The sequence below is a fragment of the Pterocles gutturalis genome, unplaced genomic scaffold (assembly GCF_000699245.1).
Source record: "Pterocles gutturalis isolate BGI_N339 unplaced genomic scaffold, ASM69924v1 scaffold14103, whole genome shotgun sequence".
In the NCBI taxonomy this organism is placed as follows: domain Eukaryota; kingdom Metazoa; phylum Chordata; class Aves; order Pterocliformes; family Pteroclidae; genus Pterocles; species Pterocles gutturalis.
In genome coordinates this window covers 16,346-31,668 of record NW_010118297.1, presented here as the reverse complement: position 1 = coordinate 31,668, position 15,323 = coordinate 16,346, and the positions used below count along the sequence as shown (strand labels likewise).

At 39.9% G+C, this 15,323-nt stretch overlaps 1 protein-coding gene across 1 annotated transcript in view; it reads right to left on the bottom strand.

Annotated features, from left to right (window-relative positions):
- LOC104463713 (glycosyltransferase-like protein LARGE1) overlaps positions 1-2,897 on the bottom strand; it is a gene marked incomplete at its 5' end in the record, with an annotated part of 62,952 nt that extends 60,055 nt beyond the window's left edge. Inside the window, one exon of the mRNA XM_010076152.1 lies at positions 2,793-2,897. Coding sequence (XP_010074454.1) covers positions 2,793-2,897 — 105 coding nt within the window. The remainder of the gene's footprint in view (positions 1-2,792) is intronic.
- Between the last annotated feature and the right edge of the window lie 12,426 nt (positions 2,898-15,323).

The window sequence follows — 15,323 nt, the reverse complement described above, 5'->3', positions numbered from 1 at the left end:
GATGATATATAAAAAAGTATTTGTGGAACTGTGTTTAAAATCGCTTGTGGAAGGGAATGTTATCTCAAATAAAGAATGGTTCTAACTAAGAACATTTTAAACACCATTTAAATTGTCACTGAACTGACTTTTGAGTTTGGTCTCATTTTCCCAAGATTATATTTTCATTGACTAAAGTATGACTTGGATTATCTGCCTCTGCAAATGAGGAAGAAGGATGAAAAACAACCAAACAAAATTTTTCCCTGAAAATCTGTATTAGTTGTCAGGAGATTTCGTCTGGGCACACAGGAACAGAAGAACACACATGCTTACTGGGTTTAAAGAGCTAGTGGAGAAGGAAAAAACAGCTTTGGTTTTAATGTATCTGCCTTCTGGGACTCCCCCAACCTATATGTTGTCCAGAGTGGCTCAGACATAGAAAAGTAGGAATGAAACACAAATTATTTGCTTCAGAAATTGGGAAGATGCAGTGGAAGAATTTTGACTTTGAGGGATGTTTCTGCATCAAATCTGCCTGGGTGGGGTCTGGCTGAAGAGGCTCACGTAAACACCTCTTTTCTTAGGATTGTATCCTAGGACTGTAGTAAACACTTTCCCAAGAGCAAGAGCAAAGTCCATCTGAGAGCCTTCCCCTTTTTCAGCTTTGTTTAGCTAATTAAAGTTTCAGGGTTTTAGGGGCCCTTTTACTGTTCCTAAGTACAACTCCAAGCACCTGGATTTCCGAGTCTTCCCTTTGCTTGTCTGCTGTCTTTCAGGAGTGTTTTGCTTAGAGTTACGGCTTCTCTTTCCTGCCCCCCTCCACTTAGTTTTCTGAGTCCTCCTTGGCCACAGTGTTGCGTTCAGTGTCAATTATTTTAATTTACTGAACACATCAAACAAGCTCCAGTTTCACTTGGTATTTCATCTTCCTTGAGAGATTTAAACTTCGAATCTCTGCTAAATTACTGAGGCAAACAATGAATTCAATTAAGAAAATTATAGTAAATGATGCTGATTCAGTCAATAACATCGCTTGCTACTTCTCAGAGGTTGCACTGTTTCACTCAGTGACCTCTTGTTCCATGTACTTGAAAAAACATCACTCCACTTCTTACGATCACTTGTCAATCTTCCATTCATTATCTACCTTCTGGTTTCCTTTCTTAAAAAGAAAAAATTTTTTTTTAGAACTACAGGAGAGTTGTCTGAAGAAAGAAATTGTGAACAGACTAAAATCATGGGCAGGATTATGCATGGCCTGGTAGGTATGTATTATCACATACCAAGAATTAACACATGCAATGTATATTAAGGACTGCATACATTCAATATCATTTTTGCTTTCAGTGGAAGAATTTTGTGATATACTGACATTTGATATCCCTATAAAAAATTTGGAACAGTAAGATAAAACAATTTAAATTACAGCTTTACAGCATTTTTATTTATATAATTGCATTTTAGATACTAACCACCTTACATTTCTGGGTTATTCTAATACTACCTGGTTGTGACACACTTCCCTCTGCCAGCATTAAAATGGCAAAAAAAGGAAAAGGCCAAAATGCAGCATAAAGAAAGTAACTACAAAAGGTGGTCATCTCTGAGTAGAACAAAAGATACTGCTTTGTGGTGTAACACCGAACAGAAACTACAAGTTTAGTTGTGTATAACATAAGCTTTCAGGTTTCATGACAAATCCATGAAACTTAGCTCTGTCTTATGCTTTTAGGGGGGTGGACACAGGCAGCCCAACCCTCTATATATGCAATTCTGCTCTGGCAGGCGGAGAACCAGGAAACAAACCTCTTCTGCCAAAATCTGATATCCATATCTATCTGTGTTCTGTTAGGCTATTCTTTTAAACACTTTCACAGAACAGAGATGCTTTGCTGAGGCTGAAACACAAATCACAAAACCTGGCGTGATTCCCCCAAATATACAAAGGAATACAGAAATGCAGATGATCCAACCACAACTTAGGCAATCCTTTCTGTAGTTGGTCCAATTCAATCCAATATATTTCTGCAAAGCAAAGCCACTATTGTGGTGAATAATTTCCTGATAGTGCAGGGGTATTTAAACAGACTCATCTTTTCTAAATGGAGCCTTCACCATCTGTTCTGCCCTTTTATTACAAATAGAGAGGGAACCTAACTCACTGTATCAGCACGTAAAGCCTAGCATCAAAATGATTCAGATGTACGTGTGTGCTTTTTATGCACCTGGTATGTTTTCTCTCATACCAAACACAAATCAGTAGGGAGACCTGTCTCTCATAACCTAATAAATTCTCTGATCTAGTGCCTTTATTTCTTTCTCACTACAGCAGAAATTGATGGCCAGTAGTTTGCATTTTATTAGGACAATTATGACCCTGCTGCTGTCCTGCAGGAGTTACATCTTTATTGGGCTGACATTTTGCGACACCATTTACCTCTCTACAGAAAATGAGCCTTGATTCAAATTCTTTCCCTCTTCCTGGGCCTACATACGCTTCATAATGGAGAGAAATCTTGTAGGAGATGTGCTGAGGAGGTCTCAGACTGCTGAAAAGCCCTGTTCTCCCCCAAAGGATGGCACACAATCTACTTGAGACCATTTAGAGAAGAAACATATTCTCCTCAGAGTAGCACAGACCAGAAACTCCAAAATGCATTACACTGTATCATTTTTACTGCTTTAAATGACAAATTTTGCAGTAGGTTAGGAAGGGAGGTGCAAGTTATCACATCTCATATACTCTATACCAAGAGACTGATTTCAGGCTCAATGCAAATGTTAATTCAAATAAATCTCTCAGGGCCTACCTGTGTTGTAGCCCCTCCCAAGCGCTGGCCAGGGCCGATGATTCTTCCAAAGATTGCCCAAATACCAATCACTCTGGTTCTCCACCAAGCCAAGAACCTGCTGCCCTGGAAATGACCAAATTGCAAAAAGATCATGAGACAAAAGACAGCCAATCAATGGAAAACAAAGACAAAATCTGGAGAGGGACAGCCAGCGGAAAGAGAAGACAGAAGTTCAGGTGCTGCCTTCCTTTCACACACTCGGAAGATGCCTGCTCATGTAACAGACAGCAAGCCTGGCGCGACACACTCAGCACGGCTCATTTCTTTCCTTCTCCCCTGGCTAGTCTGAGTAATTAAACACTGTGGGAACCTTTGTCATGCTGACAAAAATATATCACCCAGACAAATCTGAATGCTGCTTGATTTTGGAATACAATGATGGAGAATCCTCCTAGTGAGAAGTGCAGGTAAAATGAATATCTAGCAAGAAGATCTGTTTATACTCTGATATAGATAATAAAATTGAAGAACAAGACTAGTATAACAAATTATTCTCTTCCATTGCCCGCCTCCCCCAACTAGTTTCAAGGATTTTTTTCTCGGTCACAAAGTAAATCCCTTTTGCAAAGGAAAATATTGGATCTAAGAGTTTACCAACATAAGAAAGTTGCACTGTTTTAATTTAAGAGAGTAATTTAAAAGTCATTTAGGTAAGCCTGTGTGGAATGCTGCACAGAAATTATGATTTCAGTTTCCAATGGGCTTATTTTGGTTTAGCTTACATTGATTAGCAGCTGGCTTCAGCTAGAGTAAAACTTGTTTTAAATCCAATGTGTCTAGAAGGTTTGCACTGCTTAAAAATCAACTGAAAAGTGAATGTTTGTATAGATAAGGACTTAATTATCTATCCTGAAATGTGCTGTATAAAATGTAAAGTGCTGTATAAAATGTAAAAAGAGGAGTGATTGAAATGATGCTCTGGTGACAGTGGATGGAGAGAAGGGGGAAACTGCATTTGGATCTAGTCAAAGAAAGGAAAGGGAATGGTGTTTTGACAGAAGGACCTGCTGAGTGAGGGCACTAAGACTGGGACCGGAAATTATTTTGCAACCTTTTGAGAAAGTAATTAAGCATCATGCTCTGGAGATACATTTTTAAATCCCAGCTATGCTTATAAAACTGGGTGTATAGTCAAAGCAGTGCACTGAAAGCATTACATGATCACTATATGTTGCTTATGTAGGACCATAGCCGTATTGCTAGAATTTCAGTATGGCCCAAGCCAAGATTGGGCTGAGAAGCAAGACACAAAGACAGAAGTGATTAATTCAATTTTATTATAGCTAGGAAGACGTTAGGATAGGTCAGGTGACTGTGATAATCTCATGTGGTATCTCTAACTCAGTGGAACATCAGTAACCCCCCATATGTGTCTCAAATGCTGTTTCAAAGAGTGAGAGCAGCAGTCAGTGGCCAATGAGCATAACAGATAAATTAGAACATTACAAAAGCGTTCTAGGGGTGAATGGAAATCAATCTATGCATAACCTTGAAAGATTACCAAGTCTACTCCACAACAATGTTCAAGATCATGCTACTCTATCCGAATCACAACATGGCAGTCCTCACCAGACCTAATTTTCTAATGATGTTAGAGGCAGATGCATCCTAAGCAACTGATGATTTATTTGTTCATCAAATAAACTGTAGCATCTCTCAACCTGTGAGACACATGGAACACACTAGACAGCACATGAGGTGCCAAAAGCCATATACTGTGAGGACATATGAAAGGGATCTCAATTGGCTCAAACAAGTCTTAGCCAAAAAAGGTTTAAGGGGACAACTTAAACAAACACTTGTTGATTCTGTGCTGGAAGACTGCCTCTTTTTTCTAACCACTCCCTTACAGATGAGGTAGAATAAATCAAAATAAGCAACTACCACGGCTAGTAAAGGATGCGAGAAAAACCCAATAAAAATGCAGGTGCAGCTGGCCTGGAATAGATTGGCACAGCTGGTAGTAAGAGAGTGACCCTGCTCATATTCTAACAGCACATTTCACAATTCAGCAGTCCACAGATCCTTCTCAGGATAGTACTGCTACCACCAAAACAAATGTCAGAATTCCAGCTGCAAGAAGCAGATACTGAACTTCCTTACCATGGAGTATCAATCTGCTTTCATTATTTTAGCCCCATGCATTTTCCAAAGCAAAAGCTTAGCTGTCACTGGGAAGAGGTTTCCATGGAAAAACAGATACTTCTGAGCCTGACAACTCAATGCTTTTGATTCTGTTTTCACTTCATAGATTTTTGGTGGCTAACGGAGGGGAAAGCGTTATCACATAATTCAGGCATTGAAGGGGACTCCAGATCTCATCTTAGCTCCTAGCGCAGATACTGATTTCTTGGGTGACACTTGACAAGTGACATAATAGCCTCTTCCTCGATTCTCCCTTAATAAAAATGGGGGTAACAATAACCTTTTATGCCTCTCCCATTTTGCCTGTCTATAATATTGCAAGCATGAGTGCTCTGAGGTAATTACTGTGTGTTAGTTTGTACTGAAAGCTTAACAGCAGCTGCATGTGGTCAGGCTGAAGCTCCATCTAGCACAGTACTCTGTCTGCAGTGGCAGGAAGTAGCAGCTGTGCAGTAATGGAGCACAACAGGACAGCTGCATGGTGACGCTTCTTAATAGTGGTCCTTCAAGTTCTGGTGACTTGTGGCACATGACACATCTGAAGAAGTAACAGCTTTTATTTAGGTTGAGTCTGGTATCTGCTAGTTTCATTTGGTGCCCAGTACAACCTTGGTGCCTGCAAACAATATTTTCCTATTCTGCCCTGGTTTTTTCCCAGTTTCAGAGAATTCTATATTCTCTAATGTCTTTGGTACAAAGGACCCTAACCCCACCGCCTGCCTTGAGGCATTTTGCTATTACAAAAAATAATAGCAGTAAAAAATTATAGTTTTTACAGCTACTTTCAACGTCTTCTGTAGACTACAGTAGCTTTCACATGACTCCACTGCAATCACAGTAAGAGCACTGGGTCCACATCAAATACTTTGGTTAAGTTGCACTTTCTGTGGTCCTCAGGACATCGGGCTGTTTCCAGAAAGGGAAAACAAAAAGACATGTTAGAGGGGTGGGAAGCAGTGGGACGCCACCTTTTGATCTCCCATGGCCAAAGGCTGAGCTGATATCTCATATATAAACATTAGAAGTAAGCAGTAAGCAATTTCTACACTGCTGAAGTTATTAAAGGAGAGCAGAGCAGAACTCTGTCTTGCTACTCCTAACTATTTTAACAGCCACGGTTTAGATCATTAGGAATGTAACACAGACATGAATTCTAGAGCCACAGCCAAGTACTGCCAAAGCAATGTACGTCTTCAATGCAAGCTGAAAGAACAGAAGAAGGACTGAACAACAATTTAAGATTCAAGCTTGTCAGGAATCAGGAGAACCGCAGAGTTGTGCTCCCAAAATGGGACACAGAAATAGAGAAAAGGGGAAAAGGTACATATTCTGAATGCTGGAACATTTCTAAATACGCCAGTACAAAGTCTGATGAACATACTCAGGACTAGCAGAATCTACAGTGGTACAATGAAGCTGGGTTATTTTCTGCATGACTTGGAGTTAAAATCTTTCATTAATGTCCTTTCCCTCTTCTCCCCTTCTGCTGATTTCTTTATCTTTTAAACATCTGCATAAGACGCCCTTCCTTTCTGAAATGTGTGAGGCCACATCCTTAGCTGGAATAATCTGCATGACTTCAATGAAATCAGTGTACTTATGCTGACTGATACCAGCTGAATTTGTTGCACTTCATGGTAAGTCTTCCCTGAGTGACTGACCCCTTCTCTATGGCCTTCCAGTCCCTGATCTTGCACAGCTTCTAAAATCTTTCACTTCTCCTGCCACATCTCTCATCCACTTCTTCAGATCACTGTCAAGTTCAAGTTTTTCATCCCCACTATTGATGCCCTGTGTAATTCTTGCACTGTCTCTATCAATTCATGTTTCTTCCTGCTCTCAAATTCACTCCTCTCTTCTACTGCCATGTCCTCTCTCATCCCTAAAAAAGACTCCATATTCTCATGCAACAAATGTCCTGAGTTACGTCTGAAAATTTATTTCTAGCACACAAAAACTCAACACTTCCCTCTAGAAAGTTTTTAGAAATTTTACCATGAATCCAGTGTAAAATATGCACATGAAATCTTGCATGTGCATTGTAAAACAAGCCTTCCTGTCCTCAGAAACACAGGATGACATTTCCTCATATGCCTGTACAGTGCAAGATACACTATGTTCAACAGAATTGAATACTTCAACCTCTACAGTACATTTATTTCACAGGTGTGCATACACATAACATATATGCATTTTAGGTGCATGCACACATACACATGTCTATACATATACACACACACATATACAGGCATAAAAATACACTCTGTGTGTGGGTATAGGCATGTACAGGAAAAGGCAGTCTCTACTGTGAAGAATTTACCTTTTACATGTGGAAAAATCAAATTTCAGGGAAAAACGCCTCCTGCACAAGTTTAAATTTTTATTTGATATCTCATTTGCATCAAATATGTTTCTGTTTCCCAACAGCCATTATCCCTTCTTAGTGGACTAATTGCTCATAGAGAGAAACTTCATGGACAGTTATTAAGGAGCAAATTGGTTGAGAAGGAGGCCAAAGAGTAGCTCACTAAAGGTACTACAGGACTGTTTCAGGAGAGCAGAGGATGGCTCTATGGGAGCATCCCATTGGATAGCACACTGGTGCCAGGAAAGGAGGAAAGGAAACAGGCAGTGAACACATGATAAGAAAGGAGGGTAGATAAGTGAAGGAAAGGTGGATACAGTACATCAAGGGCAGGGAAAGAAAAGATGGGCTAGGTTGACACAGTGAAGGAGAAAGGAGCTATTGAAGAGAATAAAGACACTAGCAATTCTGGAACAAGGATCTAAAGCAATGGTGTCAGCTGACTTCTGGATGTACTCAGAGATGGTGATGTGTCCAGGGCAAAAGAATTTACAGCAACTTGGGCCAGAGAAGAATAACTCAGCAAGAGCCTGTACAGAAAGAAACATGACAAGAGTTTTGTAGGCGGTAGGAGAGAGGATTCAAAAGGCACAATCATACACAAAAGGCGATCAAGAGGACGAAGTATACAGAATTGGATTGAGAAAGGCTGGGGTAAAGAGCTAAATCTGTGATTTATCTTCATAAGGAAAGATGAAAGAATGAAACCAATCAAAAGAGGATAATATATTGGGTTTTCACGCATCTTCTCTCTTCCAAGGAGCTTGTTAGAAAATGAAGAGGACTAAGAAGTCCAGCAAACTAAAGCAAAGCTGGCAAATTTATCATTAACGTTTGCAGCACTTTCATCTGAAGAACTTCAGGGAAATGGATTCTCAGCAGCCCAGCACAACAGAATAAACGTATAAAAAACCTTTCACTTTGGAACAAAACTTTTTGAGGTTTTCTGTGACAAGCGCAAGGCTTCATACACTCATGAAGACAGGGCTCCTGTGTTGCCAGCAACTTAAGAAGTCAAAGATGCTATGTTTTGGACATGCACAGAAGTTTCTGTTTGTTTTCTACCTGGTAGGAAAGGATATTGCCCAACACATTGCAGGAAAAGTGCTCTAGCATGGAGTTTGGGGAAGAGTGAGCCTGAACACTGAAACAGTTGTAAAATTGTAAGCTAGAGGAGAAGGGATGTGCATACCAGCTTCATGTGCTGCTAAGCCTGTCCTTCCTCACCTCAGTTTTTATGTCACTGTTTATGGCATAAAATGTCCCAGCAGCAGAACTGACATCTAATTAACAGCCCTAGGAGACTTGCCATGAACCCCTTCTCAGGTGACAGGTGTTCTCTCCTAAAGAGGCTCAAGGAGGTCAGCCACTCGTTGCTCTGGCTACACACTTCGCTTTTTTATTCACAGCAATGGTCACTTAAAGACTGTGTGCCCTGACTGCTGCTTCTTCCTCATGGCCTCCTTTTTAATTTTCAATTTATTGAATATAAAACCCCACACTTACAAAAGTAAAAACGTCCTGCTCTGAAAGTAGCAAAATGTCCTTGTGAACACAGTGAATTCCAATCCACCAGTTCCAATATTTCAGGCACTGGTCTGAGAGAAAAGATCTTTTTAAATGGCTATGCTCAGTGTTTCAGGAACATACAAACTATTAAAACCATGTCTTGAATTTGTGCTCTGCAGGAATATGTGATCACGGAACAAAAAATGCCTTCATTTTTGCTGCCAAAGATAATGCAATAAAACTAATAAAACTGTCTTTAAGGAGTGTGTGAAGAGCCTGAAAGTAACTGTCCATGCACAATGACTCTGCCTGTCACAACTGTTTCAATGTTATAAAGGGGATGAGGTCCTGATATGCACATTTTTGTTGGCACAAACCCCATCTGTGAAATGCATCTCAACAATGGGGAGCTAAGCAGCAGGCTGCAATGTGTAATCACTAATCTAACTCTAACACAATGCCTTTCATTAGTAGTGCTTTACAAAGGAAAGGAGAAGCCTCCTTACAGAAGGAGAAACTGAGGCACATGGTGATGGAGTGACATTTCCCAGCTCAGCAGGGAGGCAAGTGGTGATCTATGAACAAGTGCCAGGACTTTTGAGATCCAGAGCACCGCTCTTAGATACTGAGAGACACCATCCTTTTTAGGAGCCTAGTGCCTAACCTGCCACTGCCACTCAGTAATCACTTAGAAATTACCACTCAGCTAGTCTTTCAAGCAGCTGTCACCTTACTGGGTCCACTGACGGCTGAGTTTTTCATGCCACATCCCTGAATGCTATGTTCTGCTCTGCCATAGATTTACTTTGGGTACGTCCCTTGGGATTTCAAGCGTCACTGTCCACTTGATGTTCAGGCAGCTGCTCATTTCATCTATAGTGATGTAAACCTTAAGCTGCCTCCGTTAACTGAACAAATAACTCAGATTCACACCAGGGCAACACAGGTTAGCAGCTGGCTGCTCGCTCCCCACTTTAGTTCTGTAAAATGAGGATAACACCACCGCAACACCACACTTCATCAGGTTTCAGTAATTGGTGTTTGAGGTTATTGGAATAGTAAACTGTTGTTTATTAGCAATGAATTAGAGACAGAGGGCTTTCTAATATTCTGGAGATCATTCATGGAAACTGTGAGTAGTTTCCTACTTCGTACTCTTTTTGGCAGTTATCATATATAAACAGCAAGATACTAAACCCCCCTGCTTTTTATTTAAAAGGAACAAATCTTCTAAATCGATGGACACACCTGGATTGTTTGTAAGCAAGAAACCAGTAGGCATTTATCATAAGTACTTCTTCTGAGCATCAGAGAAATCTCAGTATTTAGAAGCAGTGGTAGAAAAATACTCCAAGACAAAAAAAAAAAAAAAAGAAATGGATTGGTTTTCCAGTGACAAGTTAAAAAAACAAACCAAACCATATTTAGTAGAAAAGGGCTGTAGTCACCCACTTTATATGAAAGAAGGTTACCAAGTTATTGTATGTGGTGTTGAAATCCAACAATGTTGACATTATTTTTCGCCTTTGTTGGGTTCAGTTCTGTTAAAAAATAAACAAGCTCTCAATTTCCCTTTGGCTATGTGGCTTTATCAGCCTATGTAAATTTTTCAGGATGAAAATTCAGGAGTCGTCTCTTCAGTAAGAAGCTGCTACCTGCTTAGCTCTTCTTGACAATGCTATTAATGGCACTTACTATACTGACAACTGGTTTATGTAAACAGCTCATTTTATCCTTTTAATTATGGATTTCAAGACAGGTTAGAGCTCACCAACACTACAGCTAAGAATTATTTATACACCAGGAGTATCAGATGGTAAGATGACACAGCAAATATTTGTTCACATTTAATGACTAAGCACAGTTAGTCCTGTATAGGGAAACATGATAGAGCTCTGATACCAAACAAACTGCTGCTTTGCATCTTGAGCCTACAGAATAAGACATGCTTCTACCTGATATGACAGAACAGCGGCTGTACCAGAAGCCTCATGCTTCAGTGATGAGCTCACGGGTCTTGGGATCTGTTCTTCATTCTACTGTTGACTGGCTGTGCAATCACAGATGGGTAACCTTTCTGTTGAGTTTAAGCCTCTCTAAATAAGGCATGATTTTGCAGTCAGGCTATATAGCAGATATGCATGTAAGAAGAAAAGAACAACCTGGAGAACAGAATGGAAAATTTTATTCCGAGAGAGTGTTGCAAGTTATTTTGTCAGCAAGAGATGGAGCACTGCAAAGACCTAATAAATGTGCATGGAATTGCTCTTAAATTTGAACACAACCATTCTTTCTCTATGTCCTTCTCTGTCCTTTAACTTGTACCCTGGAGCCATCCAGATTTACAGGGCAAAGCAGTTGAGACATTCTCTTGCTGAAAATGTGTCTACTCGTAAACTCAACTTGAAATCATATATACCATTGACTCAGTTTTGCCAGCATGTAATAACCCTGTCCACTACTACAGAGTCAAGACTGGCACAAAGATAACATTATGAAGCTGCCACTCACACAATACCCTGAGCTCCAAGGTGGAAAAGTACAGTATGTCTCATGGACTGCTAGTAAGCTTTAGATACTGTTTACTTTATCAGCTTTCAGCTATTTACTACATGTATGACACATTTTGGTAGCATGACATGGAAGTGGTTAGTATGCCTGATGGAGAATCCAGTAAGACTTGGAAAAAGCAATAAGAAAAAAAAAAATTCTTCAGTCTTTTGCAGATCAGTCTTTGTGGATAGTTCCAGAGGTTTTAGGGTGTTTAACCAAAGTCCACCTGACATTTCCCTTTTGTTCCTGTTTATTAGCTTTGCACTGAGTGATTCCTGTTGTTCTGAAGAGAACCTCAGAGCAAACAGAAAGAAGTATGTCTCAACTGAGCAAAGGGACAAAAACAAGTATTATGAAAATCAGCTTAAGCTCCTTCTTTCTCTCTGTTGTTTAATTATTTAGTTAGTGCAGGTCTGGCTCTGATTGAGACAAAGAGATGAAAAATGTGAGACAAATGCTATACAGAGAGTGCAGAATTTTATTACACAGCCCTGAGACAGAGACTTTAAAGTGTTACAGAAGAGTTAAAGTCTAAAAGCAAAGGGGTGAGAGACTAGCAGAAGGTGCCAGTTTCATTAAGTAGATATGTTCACAATAACGGGAAGAGAGGGCAAGACTTGCTGTCCACTGAAACACAACAACTCCCGTAATGTATTCTGCACATCATACTGTTCAAGCCTCCAATATTTCATTCATTGATTTTATTGTCAAATGAAAAGGCGCTTGTTCCAATTGGCATTTAGTGAGACAGACAGGGAGAGACCAAGACTTCATTACTGGGAGTTTGCTCTCTGGATAATGTTGACATTATATGGGTAAAAAGCAAAAAGAGTGCAAAAGTTTACCAGTCCTAATGTTTAGAAAAGTCTCTTTGGTTCTCGTCCTGGAAGCTGAAGGACTTTTCACCTCATCAGACTACAACCTGCCTTACATGTCATCCGCATTTGTGAAAAAGCATTGCTCAAACTTCTCACACGGGTGCTTTGAGATAAGCTGTTTGCCTACGATGCAACTTCTGTGTTGAGTGCTGTTCTCTGCTATAGGAAGAGAGAAGATCAGAAGAGAAGTCCATGAACTGTTAAACTTTCTGGCATCCAGTTTTAAGGAAATATTCTGCATTGTGCTTACAAAACAGAGAGGACATACATATATATATTCAACTGAGCCTGTTCTCTTTAGCCTCAGTAGCAAATATCATCAGAGAAACCTTGGAAGTGTGTTTACTGACACTCAATAGTTACAAGTGGTTGCAGCAATTGAGAGGCAAAGAAGAGCTCAGAGTTCCTTTTAGCCACAGAAATAAACATACAGCAAAGCCAAACACCAGAAAGAAGGAAATACACATCTGTATTGGAGTTCAAAAAGCAACCCAGAACAACCCACCTGTTCCCAAATCCACCTAGCAGAGGCTAAGAGAATACTGGAACAGTGTTGGTGAGAAAAAGCACTCCAAACCTCTCTCTCTTTGGAAAGAACTAGAGGAGGAAAATGCAAAAAGTAAAAGCAGCTTCTGGGAGAAAATCCAGAACTTTCCCTCCTTAGAGAAGTATCCTCTGCAGTGAATGTCTGGGTTTCTGCTTATTCTCCCTCCCTTTCTAGGCTCACTAATTTTGCATTCCTGGTGCACAGCAGCACGGCCTCACCAAGAAGCTGCCTGCAGACAGATGTTGCAGATTCTTTTTAAAGCAGGTTCAAACCCTTAGAGGCTAAAGAAGAACCTGCTAGCAGGCCCTCCCTTCAGTGGCCGTGTGCTCCTTTGCCTACATCAGTATGTAAAATGTAGCACTAGCAGCCCACAAACTCTTCTTCGTACTTTTACCCTGTAATGAGGTCAATTTGTCTGGATCTTAAAGGTTAGGTGCAGGAGAGTCAAGATGTGAAATGGATTTAGGCTGAAAATAGCTGGCAGTTGACTGGCTTGACCAGATTGAAAGCATCTGTAGCAGGCTCAGCAGCGTAACTTGAAGTGCCTGTGTGTTGTGGTTAAAAGCAAGGTGCCTATCAGCAGCTTGGAAAAACTTCAGTGAACTGCTTTGTTAGTTACATGAACAGACTCCACCTAGATTTAAACTTAAACAACAGTGTCCCTTCGTTAATCTCAGCCTAATATAATCGCTCTCTTTTTAGTGATTTTTATAGCAAGGTTTAGGGTGCAAGCTTTCCTTCAAAAATACTAAAGAGAAGAATCAAAATGATCAGCTCAAATACTGAAAATGTCTAGATAAGCTAAACCATGCTTACACAATAAAACGAGAGAGAGACATGAAAGTATTAAGAATTCTGAGGACATCAAAATGCAGTAAGCCAGCTGTGCAACCACTGCAGGAAAGCATGCAAAGGGCAGGAAGTTATGATATCAGTTAACCCCCTTAATCTCTACTAATGCATGAAGTGTAAGCAACACTTCTTTTATGAAGCAGTAAAACTCTGCTATGAGTTTTGAATCTATCTTGCATCTCAATGAATTCTGTAATCAAAAGGCTAAGAACAGCAAGTCAAATATGAGTAAATTTCCCTTTACTTATTTTCTTCTTCACCTGTCTAGGAACAAGATGAAAATGATATAAAAACTGAAAGCAGTAAAATGGACTTGGCTAACCCACTCCCTCATAACCACAGACGGTAGATGACACACTGTACTTGCTCTCAAAAAGGGAACAAATATATGAGATATATAAGATAATGAAAATTTTCCACAACCTATCAGTATGATAGGCCTCCTTTGTGTAAAAAAAAGTATTACAAAACAAAGGGCTTCACTCTGTATTCCTTGGGGAGAGAAAAAAAGAAAACCCTTGTCCACCAGATGATCACAAAACAGACCCTTTACCAGCTCATAGTTCCGATGTCACCTTCTTGTCAGTCATGCTGCAGATCTATTAAGCATCATCATAAATACAAATTACAACAGAAACACATTTAATACTTTAGCAAATTAAAAAAATGGATTGCCTTTCAAGTTCTGAAAAATAGCAACAAATTAATATGCATTTGCAGATCTGAAAGGCAATAAATCAAAAAAAAGGGTGATGTAGATGACAATTTTGGCCGCATATTGGGAAGATCAGTAAGACCCAGTTAAATCTAGTGATAAAATCTTGGCTTCCATTGGATTTAATACTGTGAGAACTACTTCAGACCTCAGTCACATAAATGCTGTAGAAGCGAGCACACTAATTTGAGAAATTATCACCCCATAGCTGGAGTTACTGCCTACCTAGTTCATCTCAGTGTACAGCCATCTGGATTAGCTGCAGCCCTCCTCACTGGCCCACTATAATAGCTGTATGGAGAGTGAGAGGGACAACGACTCTCCATAAAATCTGTTAATGCAGCTCATGGAGAAGTATTGAGAGATGATGGCAATGATTTCTTAAACCACTCCAAGCAAAATTGTCAGAACGTAAGTTTATGCCTCCAAAAGCATCCAGTAAATGCAACATTTACAGTTCATCTGTTCTAATCTCTAGAAAAGGTAAATACTTTGTTAGCACTGAGGACATTCTAGAACCTGGCAGATTTGTGAAAGTCTCCCTTCAGTATCTCAGTTTAGCTTCCACCTCTGCCCTTTTAAAAGGCAAAACTGATCTTTCTCCAGGATTCTTTCCTGAAGGCACACAAATACTGTACTCACAAAATCCAACTGTGTAGTCCCAGACAGACAGACCTGCCTAGGATTTACTCTTCACAAAGAATAATAATGCAGGTGGCTCCAAATAACACTTTTGAAACCATCTATGCATTTTTTTTTTCAAATGCACCCTAATTAACTCTTATTTTAGTCCATCCAGCTCCAGCCTCCTTCTATTACTGTGACTTAAGCATTGCCCTGCGGCATTTTTTAACTCTCCACTTCATTAGCACTACTTTTAGCCTGGACCTACACTTGTTCCCTATAATTCCCTAAGGGTTTTCAG